General features: G+C 51.6%; 1 protein-coding gene across 1 annotated transcript; it reads right to left on the bottom strand.

Moving 5' to 3' along the window:
• Nucleotides 1-638: 638 nt before the first annotated feature.
• On the bottom strand, nucleotides 639-2597 carry LOC109698679 (prostatic spermine-binding protein-like). The gene is made up of 3 exons (XM_020183030.2): nucleotides 2543-2597; nucleotides 2287-2392; nucleotides 639-1233 (listed from the first exon to the last, which is right to left on the bottom strand). Exons 1-3 carry the CDS (start codon nucleotides 2595-2597, stop codon nucleotides 639-641), a joined length of 756 nt encoding a protein of 251 aa, XP_020038619.2.
• Nucleotides 2598-13820: the final 11223 nt, after the last annotated feature.

The raw sequence follows: 13820 nt of genomic DNA, 5'->3' as shown, positions 1-13820 counted from the left end.
ATTGCCATCTGCTGGAAATTTCGGGTTTCCTTTGGCATGACCTCAAGCATGTCACAAATGACACCTGCAGACTTGGCCACACAGTTGCCAGACTTGCTTTTGAAGGAGTTAATAATCAAAGCCCAGGATCTACAGGACCCGCTTAAGAAAATATTTTGGTAAGTGTATTGCCATTCTTTCTGGGGGAGAAAGCTTTCTTTTTTTTCCTGTGAGGGGGAAGGAAAGCCGGTGGGGTTGGCTGGGGACCTCCCATCTGACCTTGGCAGCTGCTCCACCATCCTGGGCAGTTGCTTCATTTATGTGCTGCGCCTGGCTTGCTAAAAGGGAAGATGGGAGACTCGACCTTTCTTGGGCTGACAGCTGCGGGGGGACGAGGCACCCTGTCTTCCTGTGCCTCCTGGTGTGGCACCAAGGATGGTCAGGAACGGGACAGCCCTGCTCCCTCAAGGCAGCCCATGCCTGTGAGCAAGGATGGAGAGGAGGAGGGAAGAGGCCCAGACCCAAAACCGGGTGTGTGAGTGGGTGGGAGAGAGAGCAAGGGAGAGCCCCGAATCCATCCTCCTCGGTGACAAGGACCACGCGGGCTCACATGGGTGCAGAGACTTTATTCGGCACGGGGACTCAGGGCGGCTCTTGGCCTACCAGCCCTGCAAGGCGAGCGCACTTTGCAGCCAGGAGGGCGCGCTGGGCGAGGACGCTGGACCCGCTCCGGAGCTCGCAGCCGGCGCTGCACCAACCCAGCCCTGGACAGGCCGTGGGCGGGTCGTCGGCACTACAGGGGGCGCCGGGGCGGACGGCGGGATGGACGGCGGGATGGGCTCCTGGATGGACGGCGGGATGGGCGCCGGGGTGGACGCCGGGGTGGGCGCCGGGATGGGCGCCGGGGTGGACGCCGGGGTGGGCGCCGGGATGGGCGCCGGGGTGGACTTCCTCGCTGGGGCGGACCCCCATTTGAAGCCGATCGCCGAGAGGCAGAAGAGCTGGTGCTGGCCGTTGACCGTCAGGAGCTGCTGGTCGCGGGTCGGAGCGTGGCCGCTGAACGCCAGGCCCGCCGGGTGCCCGAAGGCGGCCTCGCGCCCCCTGCTGGTGATCCAGCGCAGGTGCCACACGCAGGCGCGCGCGCTGCCGTGCACCGCGGTCACGCGCTCGCCCTCCTGCAGCAGGAACTCCTCCGCGCGGCCGCCGGGCGCGCCGTAGCGCGGGCTCCAGTGCGAGCCGAACCGCAGCTGGATGCTGGGGAGAGGCCGAGTCAGCTGCGGGCTCGTGCCCGTGTCCATTGCGTGTCCGTGTGGCTCTCCCACGGCCGTCCCTTCCGGAAGCCGAGTCCTTTGCAAGGTCTTCCCCAGCTCACGGTTTCCCCTCTATGGCGCCCCCTCCCCCATCCACCCACAAAGAGCCTGCGCGACAGCCACAGTGAGACCCCCTGCGGTCCAGGTGGACCTTGGCCCAGGTCACTCTCAGGGCCAGCAACCAGCAAAGTCAAGCTCTGCTTTGCCCAGTGTCGTCACGTGGAATGGCCATGTTCCACCAAGCAGGGTCCTACAGTGAAGAGAGGTGACCCCCAGGTTTTCCTGTTCCCAACCCTAGCTTGTTCCTGCTCCCGCGTGCTAAGACACATTCCAAGTAGGGCTGCTGCCAGGTGAAACGCAGGGCATCTCCGTCGATTTGATTTCAGATAAACAATGAACTTTTTTTAGGGTAAGTATATCCCGAACATTGCATTTTAAAATGTAACTATGTCACAAATACTGATTTTTTTCTTAAAAGATAAGCGTATTCCAAATACTGCACAGTACACACTTAAAGTAAAAGATTAGTCATTGTTCATCTGAAATTCAGATGAACTGGGTGACTTGTATTTTATTTGCTAGAGTTTGCAACCCTAACCCAACACACTCAGGGCACTTTTCAAGAAAGACAGATCCCAAGAGGCAGACAGTGGAGGAATGAGTCAAGATCTCCCCCAGTTCGAAAGACAGTGTGGGGGAGGACTGGGGTTTGAACTCAGGGCCTTGTGCTTGCTCTGCCGCTTGAGCCATTTTAAATCTCATGAAGACAAGGAGTTATTTTCAGCTCATTGAACGGTTTCTGTCACTGACTTCCAGAGCCTCAGAACCACCCTGGAAAAGGGACCCTTCGGAGTCTCAGTGACCCTTTCCACAGGCACACTCAGGACATTTCAGCCTGGCATGGACCAGGGAAGCTGAGATTGAGGGAGTGTTGGACAGTCAGGGATGTGAGGACAGTGGGTGTTGGGAGAAGCCCAGGAGCCAGAGCCCTACTCACCCTTTGATGAGGCCCAGGACCCCCACGAAGACCCGGATGCCCTGGATCTCCCCCTGCTCTTCACCTTTGATGTAGAAGTAGGAGCCACCGCCTGGCCCATTCACCTCTGGGGAAAGGGGAACAGAAAGGTGAGGCAGTGGGCAGCACTTGGCCTGCAGTGTCCTCAGACACTGGTGCAACTTCCTATTTAGCAGTCACGCATAGGACCCAACCACAGGAGGCCAGGACTGCACACTGGAGCGGGGCTGGAGCTCACCCTGGGCTCTGCAGGGGGTACTGGTGAGGACGACCACGGCTAGAAACAGCAGCATGGTGGGAGCAGCACCAAAGTGTGGGCCTTGTGGTCAGGAGCCTCTGGTGGTGGCAAGACTTCAAGGAGGCCCTGGGAAGAAGATATCAGATGTGAGGGGTTTAGAGGAGGGGTAAGGGTGAATTCTGGAAACTTCCTTTCCCACACACTTTAAGGGCTTAAGGAGAAGAGCCCAAGGCTGGTTTCTTGGGTGTACATGCGTGCATGTGACCTGCACAACGGCTTCAGGAGGACCCCGGGCGTTCTACAGAACTCCAGTGTCACCATCCTGAAGTTCTTCCTAGGTTTGATCAAGGGCCCTACATTGTCCTTCTACACTGGGTCCCCAGTGCTCCTGAAAGAGACCTGTGTGAAGACCCTCCTCATCTCCACTCCCTGATTCAGCTCCAGGTGGGTCACCCATGCCCCCTCTTGCCCTCAGCCTCTCCCCCAGTACCGTGGTGAGTCTGCCCTCCCTTACCTGCACTGTGTGGTCTGAGCCCCACAGCCTGCCCGTTTATACCCAGCTGCCACTCAGCAACATCCACCACCTGTGGGACCTCGAGGGCTTTGCCCTTGGCAGGGGTTCTTGCAGAACCCCGGAACTCTCTGTCCAGGGTGTCCTGGGATACTATTTGCGTTCCTGTCCACAGCCCCTGGACAAATGAGCCCCACAGCCCAGGCCATGCTCTGCAAGCCTGGGGGCCGCCCGTGAGCTCTCCCTGGGAACTCTTGCCAGGACACAGGAAGGTCTCAGAGCTGGAAGAGGAGGAATGTGGTCACACTTCATGATGTCAACCAATCCGGGCAAAGCACGGGTCCAGAGCCAAGGGACCAGCGTTTGTTGTGAGCACCTGAGTTGTGCAGAGGTCTGGGCATATGGGAGGGAAAAAGTGGACAGGAACTGCCTGGAGCAGGTGGCCAGCCTGGGGAACTTGCAGCACAAGCCGCCCACTCTGCCTTGCTTGGGTGGAGTTGCCTAAGGTCTTTGTAGATTGTCCACTTCAAAGGGCTGCTCCCCTCTGCCCCGCTTCAAGGACTACTTACAGTAGCGCCCACGGATGGAGCACTTCCTTGGCCAGGGCTCTTGATGCATTGCCTCGACACTGAAAGCTGCCTTGAGCCTGACATCGCTACAGGGGCCATTTTACAGCCAAAGACAATGAGGTGTGACGAGGTTTATCACTGCCTGAGTCACAGGGGGTGCCAGTGGCCCAGGCCAGACCCCAGCTCAGTGTGTCTAACCTTGAGCCTCACCCATTGCTTCTGCACCATGGAGATGCCAAACAAGGGGTGCCCACTTCCCTGCTTGGCATCCCTGCTCTCCAGCCAGCATCTCACCCCCTTTCCTCTCTCTGGCTCATGAACAGTACAGCACAGCTTAAGGTCACCTGTCAGTGCCATGGAGCGAGCCTGCCCAGGGGCCCTAAGAGGGGTGTCCAGTGGTGGGTAGCTTCATGGATGCTGCGACACTGGGGGAGGGGAGGGAGAAAGGGAGCCATGTAGCAGAACTGCCAGCCTGCTAAGTCCTCAGCAAACAGGGAAAACCATCAGGAAAGAACACCGGGACTAGGAGACAAAGGAGTGGTGACTGTCTTATCAAGTCTGAGTCAGGAAATGTTGTTTGCAAGTTTCACGACCATTCAGGGCCCTTCCTTTGCTTGGCAGAGGTGGCTTCCTGGGAGGAGAGTGGGAGAAGGTCAGGGAGCAGGTGTGGCTGTGGAACTGGAGGGTGGGGTGGGCAGGAGGCATGGTTCCGTTTTCACTGCCATGTGTAGGCAATATGGGCTCCATTTAACTAATGATCAAACTGAGTCCTTCAGAGGGGAGGCGGTGGCCCTGGTCCTCCACAAACACGTGGAGGCAAGGACAGATGAAGGAATGACTTCTCCATCCATCCTAGGCCTTCAGTCACAAATGGGGGAGCCAGAACCCCACAGCTACCTGGTCTCTACTAGCTGGAGAGGCCGGCGTCCTCAGCCTCTCCAAGAGGGATGGGGGCTGCCCAGTGTTTCCAGATCCTGCTCCATCAACGGCTGAAGAAACTTGCCCTGGGGAGCTAGCCAGTCAAAGAGATTTTTCCGAGGTCAGCAGGTGACTGGCTAAGAAAGCCCTCTCTCTTCCCATTATGGATGGGCCAGCTCCTCCATGCTGGGCAAGAAGAGGCTGTTTGGGACCCTGACCCTGGGAGACTCCATAGGAAGTAGGGGGATCTACTTTGTTTTATTGAGGGAATCACAGATTTCCCAAAGGGTGAGACCAACCCTATTAGCTTAGAGCAGCCATTCTCACCAGGGTGCATCAACTCCCATGGGGATATTTGGCCATGTCTGGAGACATTTTTGGTTGTCACACTGGATTGATGTTATTGACCTCTAGTAGGTAGAGGTCAAGAATGTGCTAAATGTCCTGTGGTTCATGGGACAGAGAGTTACCTGGCCCCACACTGGAGCAGGCTAAGGGTGAGAACCCCTGACCTAGGGGATGCGGTTGGGCTAGCAGGCAAGTGCAGAGCCAAAAAGGACAGGCCTTAGCAGAAGACCATGGTCTAGAGTAGCCTGGGCAAGGTGATTTTGCCTGCCTGGCCCCCCTTCTCTTTGCTCACGCCAGGGAGTCTGGTGGGATTGAGGCAGGATGGATTAGGGACAGCGAGGCGTGGGAATCAGAAGCCAGGAATGCAGAAATAAACCCTGTATTAAAACCCTCTATTAATACTCAACTTGATTAAGAACTCACAGGCATTCTTTTCCTTTTTTTCTTTGGTCTTACACTCCTCCCAAATCCCCCACTAACCTGTAAGCAGAAAAGCAACACCACTCACCTTCCCAATGATTATTATGCCCTGGGAACTGAGCCATCATCGTTCAGAAACACTTATTTTATTTATTATTTTTTGGAGATACTGGGGTTTGAACTCATGGCTTCTTGCCAGCGAGGCAAGCATTCCACCACTTGAGCCATGCCACACCCCCAGCCCTTCGGAAGCATTTATCTTGAGAGAAACAGTTGGAAAAATGACTTCTTTGATTGCAGAAATGCTTGCAAATGAAAAATGAGACGTCTGAGTCACAGCAACCCAGATTTAATGAAACCAACCCAAGCTGACAATGTCAAAACTCTGTTGAGAGAATGATTGAGTGCAACCAGTGCTCAGAGCAAGGGAGCAATTATCTAAAGGAATGCTTAAGCTAAACTCCTTACCGTTCTTTTCTCTGGTGTGTAAATCCTGATAATCAGAGGCTAATTGTGCTCCTCTTAAGGCCTGCTCCTCACCTGTGCAGTGCATCTTTGCTTTCTGTACTGCTTGTGGAATAAAACTCTCTTAACTTGCCATGCCTCTTGATCTGAAATGCTTTTCTGTGCTAAAGACAAGAATCTGTGGGGCCCAAGTTTTGGAGTCCCCCATTCAGGGTCCTCCTCAGACAGACCTCCACCAACACGGGGTAACGGGGTGTCAGAGCAGGGTCTGTTTCCTAGGGCTTCAAACATCAGGGGCAATGAGTCTGTGCTCCCCAAGGCTTGAGGCATTGATCATCTTACCTGGGCTTCCTCCCGCTCTGATCCTGACTCCCAACCACGCCAGGGTTCTCCATGTCAATATATACATTCTGAAAGATTAGCAAATATGTTTTATTGTGGCAAAATACAAATGCACCATTTAAACCATTTTTAAGTATACAGTTCAGTGATTGAATACACAGTGTCATGCAGCCATCACCTCCAACTGCTTCTAGAACTTTTTCATCACCCCACATGAAGACCTATACCTGGCCTAGCTCAGATTTTCTTTAACCTTATGCACTAAGGAAAAGGAAGTTTTCAATTTTGTTGCTCATAGCAGACTATATTCTCCTGACAGTGTGGCTAACTCTCTAGGGTTTGATATTCAGCGGTGTTCTCTCCTAGTTTTCCTGTTTAGGGTTCTAATCAGTTTTATCGAGGTGTGGTTTCTGTACAGTAAAGTCGGTCTGTGTGGAGTGTACAGTTGGACGAGCGCACCAGTGTGCACACCCCCGTATTTACTGCCACCATTAAGCTATAGAAGCTTCCCATCACCCCATGAAGTTTCCCCTGACATTCAGTGCCCCCCACCTGCCAATTTGTTTTCGTCACTGCTGACTAGTTTTGCCTTCTTTCACTCCACATTTTGTTTTTGAGATTCATCTGTGTTATTTCTCGTTTGATGGTTTGCTCTCATGCATAATTCATTTTATTTATTCATCAGCAGGTGAGAAACCCTTGGGCTGTTTGTTTGGGGCTGTTACAATTAAAGCGTCTATGAGCATCTGCATGAGTTTTTAGGCTGACGTAGGTTTTCACTCCTCTTGGACAAATGTCCCGTAAGGGAGCTGATGACTCACTCGCTAAATGTGCACTTGAGTTCATAGAAGCCAGCCGGCTTTCCAAAGTGGCTGTACACCAGCAGTGCGACACGCTCACTGTACTCACGACCTCGGCAGCACTTGTACATTAATCTCTTCATTTGCACTTTATTCGTTACCTTTGTGTAGCTGTGAGCAAAATATCTAAGGGAACAACTTAAAGGGTGAAAGATTTATTTTGGCTCATGGTTCAGAGGGTTTGGTCTTGAACAGCGTGATGGAGGGAGCTACTTAACTCATGGAGGCCAGGAAGCAGAATGAGGAGGAAGGGGCCAGGGAAAGAGAGACAGAGAGAGAGGGGAAGGAAGGAAAGAGAGAGAGGGAGGGAGGGAAGGAAGAAGAAAGAAAAAGAAAGAACCCCCACGCCCCCCTGAAATGTCATTTTTATTTATTTTTATTTTTTGGCAGTACTGCAGGTGTTCTACCACTTGAACCCTCGACATAGGGTCTTGCATTTTCCCAGAGGCTGGTCTTGCCTCTTCGTACTTATGCCTCCTGAGTAGCTGGTAGCACAGGCATGTAATCCCAGCACACCTGGCCTTAAACACAATTTTTAAACATTCGCTCTCTCTCTCCATTTTTTTTTTTTTTTGGTATTGGAGTTTGAACTCAGGGCCTCATACTTGCTAGACAGGCACTCTTGAGCTGCTCCACCAGCCCTTTTCTGTGATGGGTTTTTCTTTTCTTTTTTTTTTTTACTCATATGTGCATACAATATTTGGGTCATTTCTCCCCCCCTCCCCCCTGCCCCCTTTTCCTCTGCCTCCTCCCTCTCCCCCCCAATCCCCTTGCTACCAGGCAGAAACTATTTTGCCTTATCTCTAATTTTGTTGAAGAGAGAGTATAGGCAATAATAGGAAGGAACAAGTGTTCCTGGTTGAGATAAGGATAGCTATACAGGGCATTGACTCACATTGATTTCCTGTGCGTGTGTGTTACCTTCTAGGTTAATTCTTTTTGATCTAACCTTTTCTCTAGTTCCTGTTCCCCTTCTCCTATTGGCCTCAGTTGCTTTTAAGGTATCTGCTTTAGTTTCTCTGCGTTAAGGGCAACAAATGCTAGCTAGTTTTTTAGGTGTCTTACCTATCCTCACCCCTCCCTTGTGTGCTCTCACTTTTATCATGTGCTCAAAGTCCAATCCCCTTGTTGTGTTTGCCCTTGATCTAATGTCCACATATGAGGTAGAACATATGATTTTTGGTCTTTTGGGCCAGGCTAACCTCACTCAGAATGATGTTCTCCAGTTCCATCCATTTTTTTCGAGATAGGGTCTCACAAACTATTTACCCCAGCTGGCTTTGAACCACAATCCTCCTGATCTCTGCCTCCTGAGTAGTGAGGATTACAGGTGTGAGCCTCTGGCACTTAGCTAAACATTTTTTTTCATATTACAAAAGTCATGAACACACACCACAGAAACTTTGGAAAAGACGACTAAGTTTCAAAAGAAGTTCCCTTCTTGAAAGATACTCACTGGTGACATTCTGGCTTGCCTGCCTCCAGATGCTTGCTAGACCTGTGAAAGGGCTTCAAGTTGACAAATGGACATCCAGACACGGACGGTGTCTTCAAACAGAAGCCATCTCTCTGAAGACAAGAGGAGGCCACAAAGAAAACATGTCCAGAGCAATTTGAAAGATGCAAGAAAAGGTGAGGAACTCAGACCCATATCTCCAGAGGACCGTGTGAAGTCAGAACCCTGATAGGGCTGGGGATGAGACGGAATCAGAAAGGCCAACCATCTTTTCTGTTGTTAATGAGAAGGGCTTTTTGGTTTTTTTTTTTTTTTTTTTTTTGCAAGATATGCCTCCTAAAATAGCCCTATTTACACCAGCTGCTTCCTTCGATGCCTGCAGAAGGACTTTCCTGCAGCCTCCATGCGCAAAGCCTGTGCCTCTGACACAGGCTCCTTCCTGGAGCGCCTCCGTGAGCAGAGCGCAACAGGCCCAGTGTGCACGAGCAGACCTCTGTGCTTTGCACTGTCCTGGTGCCAAGAGCAAAAGAAAACGCGTTCGGAAGTCTTGGGCCATGCACGCAGGACACCTGCGTGAGCCACCCAGCTCACGAAAAGGCTTTCCTGCTTGTGTCCTCACGGGCCCGGGACCTATCCTGAATGCCGTCTCCCTGGTGCTGAGTCCCAACACAGCCTCATTTGAATGGTATTGCTTGCCTCTGTGTGATTTCTATCTCAAATTGAGCAAAAAGCCCTGAGGCTGAGCTGGCAATACTAAGAGCTGGTGACAGGGAAGGAGGGAGGGTTTGGGCAAGAGTGAGAAATTCTGTGATCAAAGCAATTGCTTCCCAAGCGCTGCTCCAGGACACTGGTTTCTGCTTCAGTATTCTGGGCATTTGTGTGAGGAAGTCTTTGTCCTGGAATGAGGGGATGGATGGATGGGTGGGTGGGTGAGTGGGTGAGTAGATGGGTGGATGGATGGGTGGGTGGGTGGATGGATGGGTGGATGGATGGGTGGGTGAGTAGATGATGGATGGGTGGATGGATGGATGGATAGGTAGGTGAGTAGATGGATGGATGGATGGACAAATGGATGAATAGCAGGAAGGGTGAATGGAAGAACACACTAGCATTCATCCTGCACCAATGTTGTCTCTATCCTTGCACAATCATTACTAATTCAATCATAATAAACACCCTTGCGTGGGTGTTCGTTTTTACAGGTGAGGGAGCCCTGGCCGAGAGAGTTGAGGTCATTTTCTTGGTGAGTCATGGGATTTACACCAAATCCTACCGACTTTCTGCCCCCCCCAACTCCAGGTGACAGCCGAGCCCCACCATCGTAGGAGGAATGGCCTTTGCTGAGTCTTCCTGAACCCCACGTGTTCAACCACTTCACCATCCACACGGCTGGGGTTTCCTTGCTCTGGGAACCCAGACCCGGGCACAGATGTGCCATTGGCAGAGCCGCGTGTCCTCGTGACCCTTCTCGCCACTCACGGCAAGTTCAGAGACAAGGTCTGGCAGCCTGAGCCCCATGCTGCTGGTGGGAAGGGAATTGTTATTCTGCCCTTGGGCTCTGGCTTCTGCTCCTCATCTTGGGTAGATGTCCAGTAATCCAGACGACGCCAGCCTTTGGACAGAAACCAGCCTGTCGGTTTTCCGGAGCAACCAAGTCAACTGTAACCACTTCCTTCTCCGCGCTCTGGCTTGACCCTGGAGGGATCGTCTGCATGTGACCATGAACCCTCGCCTCCTGCACAGCACCCAACCGGCCAGCCCTGCCTCTATATGTACTGGAGCAAACCTGTCACTAGTCCCAGGTCCATGGAGGCCACTAGGATGCCCAGTGTAGCCACCGGGGCGGGAGTAGAGGGAGCCTTGAGAGAGGCCCCTGTACAGACAGGATGGCCCGGCAGATGGGCACCAGAACTACTGGATTCGGTACTTCACCTGCTTCACCCACTCCCACCCCAGCGCCTGGAGACCCCCCCTGTGTGCGGCAGTAAGCTGGCGAAAGGGCGTTATAAGAACAGCTGGTAATCTTCTAAACCCTCTGCCAACACCCCCCCTGGAGAGAAGCCAGCAAAAGAGGAGACAAAGGGGACTCCTGTTAGAGGAAGTTAAGGTCAGGCGGGGACAACCTTGTGGATTTTGCTGTGGCCTCAGGCTCCTTCCTGTAGCCTCCTGTTAGCAGAAGAGGACAGAAGGGAGGGCTGGAGGGGTCAGCCCCTGGAGGGTGGACTTGAGTGTTTGTGCTGCCTTCTTCAGGGAAATGGAGGTCAGGCCTGAGATGCACACAGGAGAACCCCACAGCAAGAGTTACACACGCACGCAGCCTGGGAGGGAGTGGATGCTGGGACAGGGCTAAGTGGGGAAGAAGCCTGGTCAGTTGGTCATTTGAAGAGACTGGGGTCTAAGGAGGTCGGCTCATGGTCAAGGGACCTCCTGCGTGACCTGGGCTCTTACAAGGGAGGTTTGCCAGCTATAACATGGCTAGCAGAAATACAGAAGAACTGGGGAAATTTGCTTTTGTTCTAATCCACCATGTTCTCCCCACTGACTTCTGGAAGGAGGTTATCATAAGAAGTACAGAATTCATTAGCATATAGCTTCCCAGCCTTGGGGGAGAGCAAGTGAAGAATTCATAAGCAAAACAACCCTTACTTGAAAGTTATTAGCAAGCTGAGCATGGTGCCTCACATCTATAATCCCAGCTACTCAGAGGCAGAGATTAGGAAGGTCATGGTTGGAGACCAGCAAAAAAAGTTCATGAGACCCCCATCTCAACCAATAAAAGCTGGGCATTGGGCTGGTAGAGTGGCTCAGTAATTGAGCACCTGCCTAGCAAGCTCAAGGTCCTGAGTTCAACTCCAAATACACCAAAATAAGAAAATTATTTGCAAGAGAAAGTAGCTAGATAAGACAGGGAGTCTGAAAGGCCAGAAACCTCTATTGGAACTCTGAGTTCCAGAAGGTTGGCTGAGGCCCCTTGGGTGCTAGGGAGGGCAGGGAAAGGGGCAGGGTGAGGGGAGGAGAGGGTGAGGGGTGCAGAGGGGGTTCTGTAAAGGACGGTGCACAGGAAAGGCAGGAGATTCCACAGCGGCCCTTCTTCTCAGGCAGCAGCTTGGAGTTTCCTCCCAGGTATGACTACAGGGTGTCTGCCCCATGGAAGAGCAGAGGTTCCAGGGATGAAGGTCCAATGCCCACCCACGGCCCCTGGGTGGACAACCCCACACTCAGCTTTGATCCTAACCCAGCCTCCCAGTCCTCACTGTGTGGCATTCTAGACAGCCATCCCAATGTGGGCAGTTATGGAGACAGCCCAGGGGCTCAGATGGTCCCCTCCCCAAAGGCTTGTGGAATGGCTCAAGTGATAGAGTGCCTGCCTAGCCAGTGTGAGACACTGAGTTCAAACCCCACTGCCACCAAAAAAAAAAAAAAAAAAATGTGCACTTACAAATGCATGTAGCCAGAGCTAGTGGCTCATGCCTGTAATCCTAGCTCCTGAGAGGCAGAGATCAGGAGGAGCACGGGATCCTGAGGACAGCAGCAGATGCAGGTCAGACGCGGAGCTGGACGAGTGTGACTCGGCCAGGGTTCTCTGTAGGTTGCTGCTCACGTGTAGACGAGCTCCCTACCACCTAGTGTCAAAGGCGCAGGTGCACTGTATGATCTCATGTTGGCTTTTGTGCTCAGAATGGAAGAATCCAAGCAGAGCACGTGGATGGGGTGAGGTAGGATAGCTTTATTGCGGGGAGGGAGTCGTCTGTTCTGCCAGGTGAGGAAAGGGAAGAAGAGGATGGGAAAGAAGGGCCGGGGCCTCCTGGTAGGTCGTTTTTATACCACCTTGAACTGGCAGGTGGGGAGGCCTTCCATCTTCACCTGGCTCCTCTCATCTGTGGGCTGGGGGAGCAGCCCCAGACTGTCCCTCACCTAGCCTGCCTCACCAGCACAACCAAATCTCCAGCTCACAACTCTGACTTAGATCCAGGAATTGTTGATGTCACAACTGGGCAACTCAAACTTTATAGGGGAAAGGCTATTTTATTTTTCAATCTACTGTGGTCCAATTTTTTTCCCAAAATACAATGAAAATGAATTACTAGAAAAATAGGAGTTATCCACATGTAAAATACACACCTGTAATGATCAGTTTCTGACAAATACCAAATTTCTCTGCCAAAAGATTTATCTCCCCCAGGGGAGAGGGAGGCAGGGCCCATGGGCCTGCACTGAGGACTCCTGGGAGCAGCCTCTGCCAAGGCGCTCAGAGGAACCAGAGGGGAGCAGGACATGGGGATAGAGTCTAGAACAAGGTAAGCCTGCAGAGTCTCTGAGTCTGGAGGGAGTGCTGCAGCTGCTGTTACCTGGCAGGAATCTTTCTTGCCCTCAAAAAAGCTGGTGCATGCTGGAAAACTGGATATCTATGTGTAGAAGACTGAAACTAGTTCCCCGTATAAATATATATTCCAGTGGATCAAAGACCACTGGAATACACTGGAACTTCCTAAATAGAACAGCTCAGCAATTAAGAGACAGGATTGACAAGTGGGACTACATGAAGCTAAAAATTTCTGTACAACAAAGGAAACAACCACTCAACTGAAAAGGCAACCTACAGAGTGGGAGAAAATCTTTGCCAGCTATTCATCTGACAAGGGATTAATAACCAGAATATACAGGAAGATCAAAACACTAAACTCTCCAAAAGTCAATGACCCAATGAAGAAATGGACAAATGAGCTTTTTCAAAGAAAGAAGTCCAAATGACCAAAAAAAAAACCAAACCAAACCAAACCAAACAAAAAACACGAAGAAATGCTCACCATCCCTGGCCATAAAGAAAATGCAAATCAAAACCATGTTAAGATTCCACCTCAATCCTGTTAGAATGGTTTCCATCAAGAACACCACCACCAACAAATGTTGGTAAGGATGTGGAGAAAAAGGAACCCTCATACACTGCTGGTGGGAATGCAAGCTGGTGCAACCACTCTGGAAAACAGTACAGAGGCTCCTCAAAAAAAAAACTAAAAATAGAATTGTCATATGATCCACAACCCACTCCTAGGGATGTAAGTCAGGCTAAATAAAGCACCTACCTGCCCAGCCATGTTTACTGCAGCATCGTTCACAATTCCAAGCCATGGAAATGGCCCAGAGGCCCCACGACTGACGAGTGGATTAAGAATGTAGTAGGTAGACACAATGGAATATTATTCAGTATAAAGAAGAATGAAATTTTGTCGTGTGCAGGAACTGGAGAACATCATCTTAAGTGAGGTAACCCAGGTTAAGAAAAACAAAGGTCTCTCATAAGTGGAAGAGAGAGATCCAAATGCAAATACGAGCATTATCATGTATACATATAAACAGAACTGCTTGGCGGGTAGAGGAGATTAGGGGA

Source organism: Castor canadensis, chromosome 17 (genome assembly GCF_047511655.1).
Source record: "Castor canadensis chromosome 17, mCasCan1.hap1v2, whole genome shotgun sequence".
Lineage (NCBI taxonomy): Eukaryota > Metazoa > Chordata > Mammalia > Rodentia > Castoridae > Castor > Castor canadensis.
This window is presented reverse-complemented; position numbering and strand designations above follow the sequence as displayed.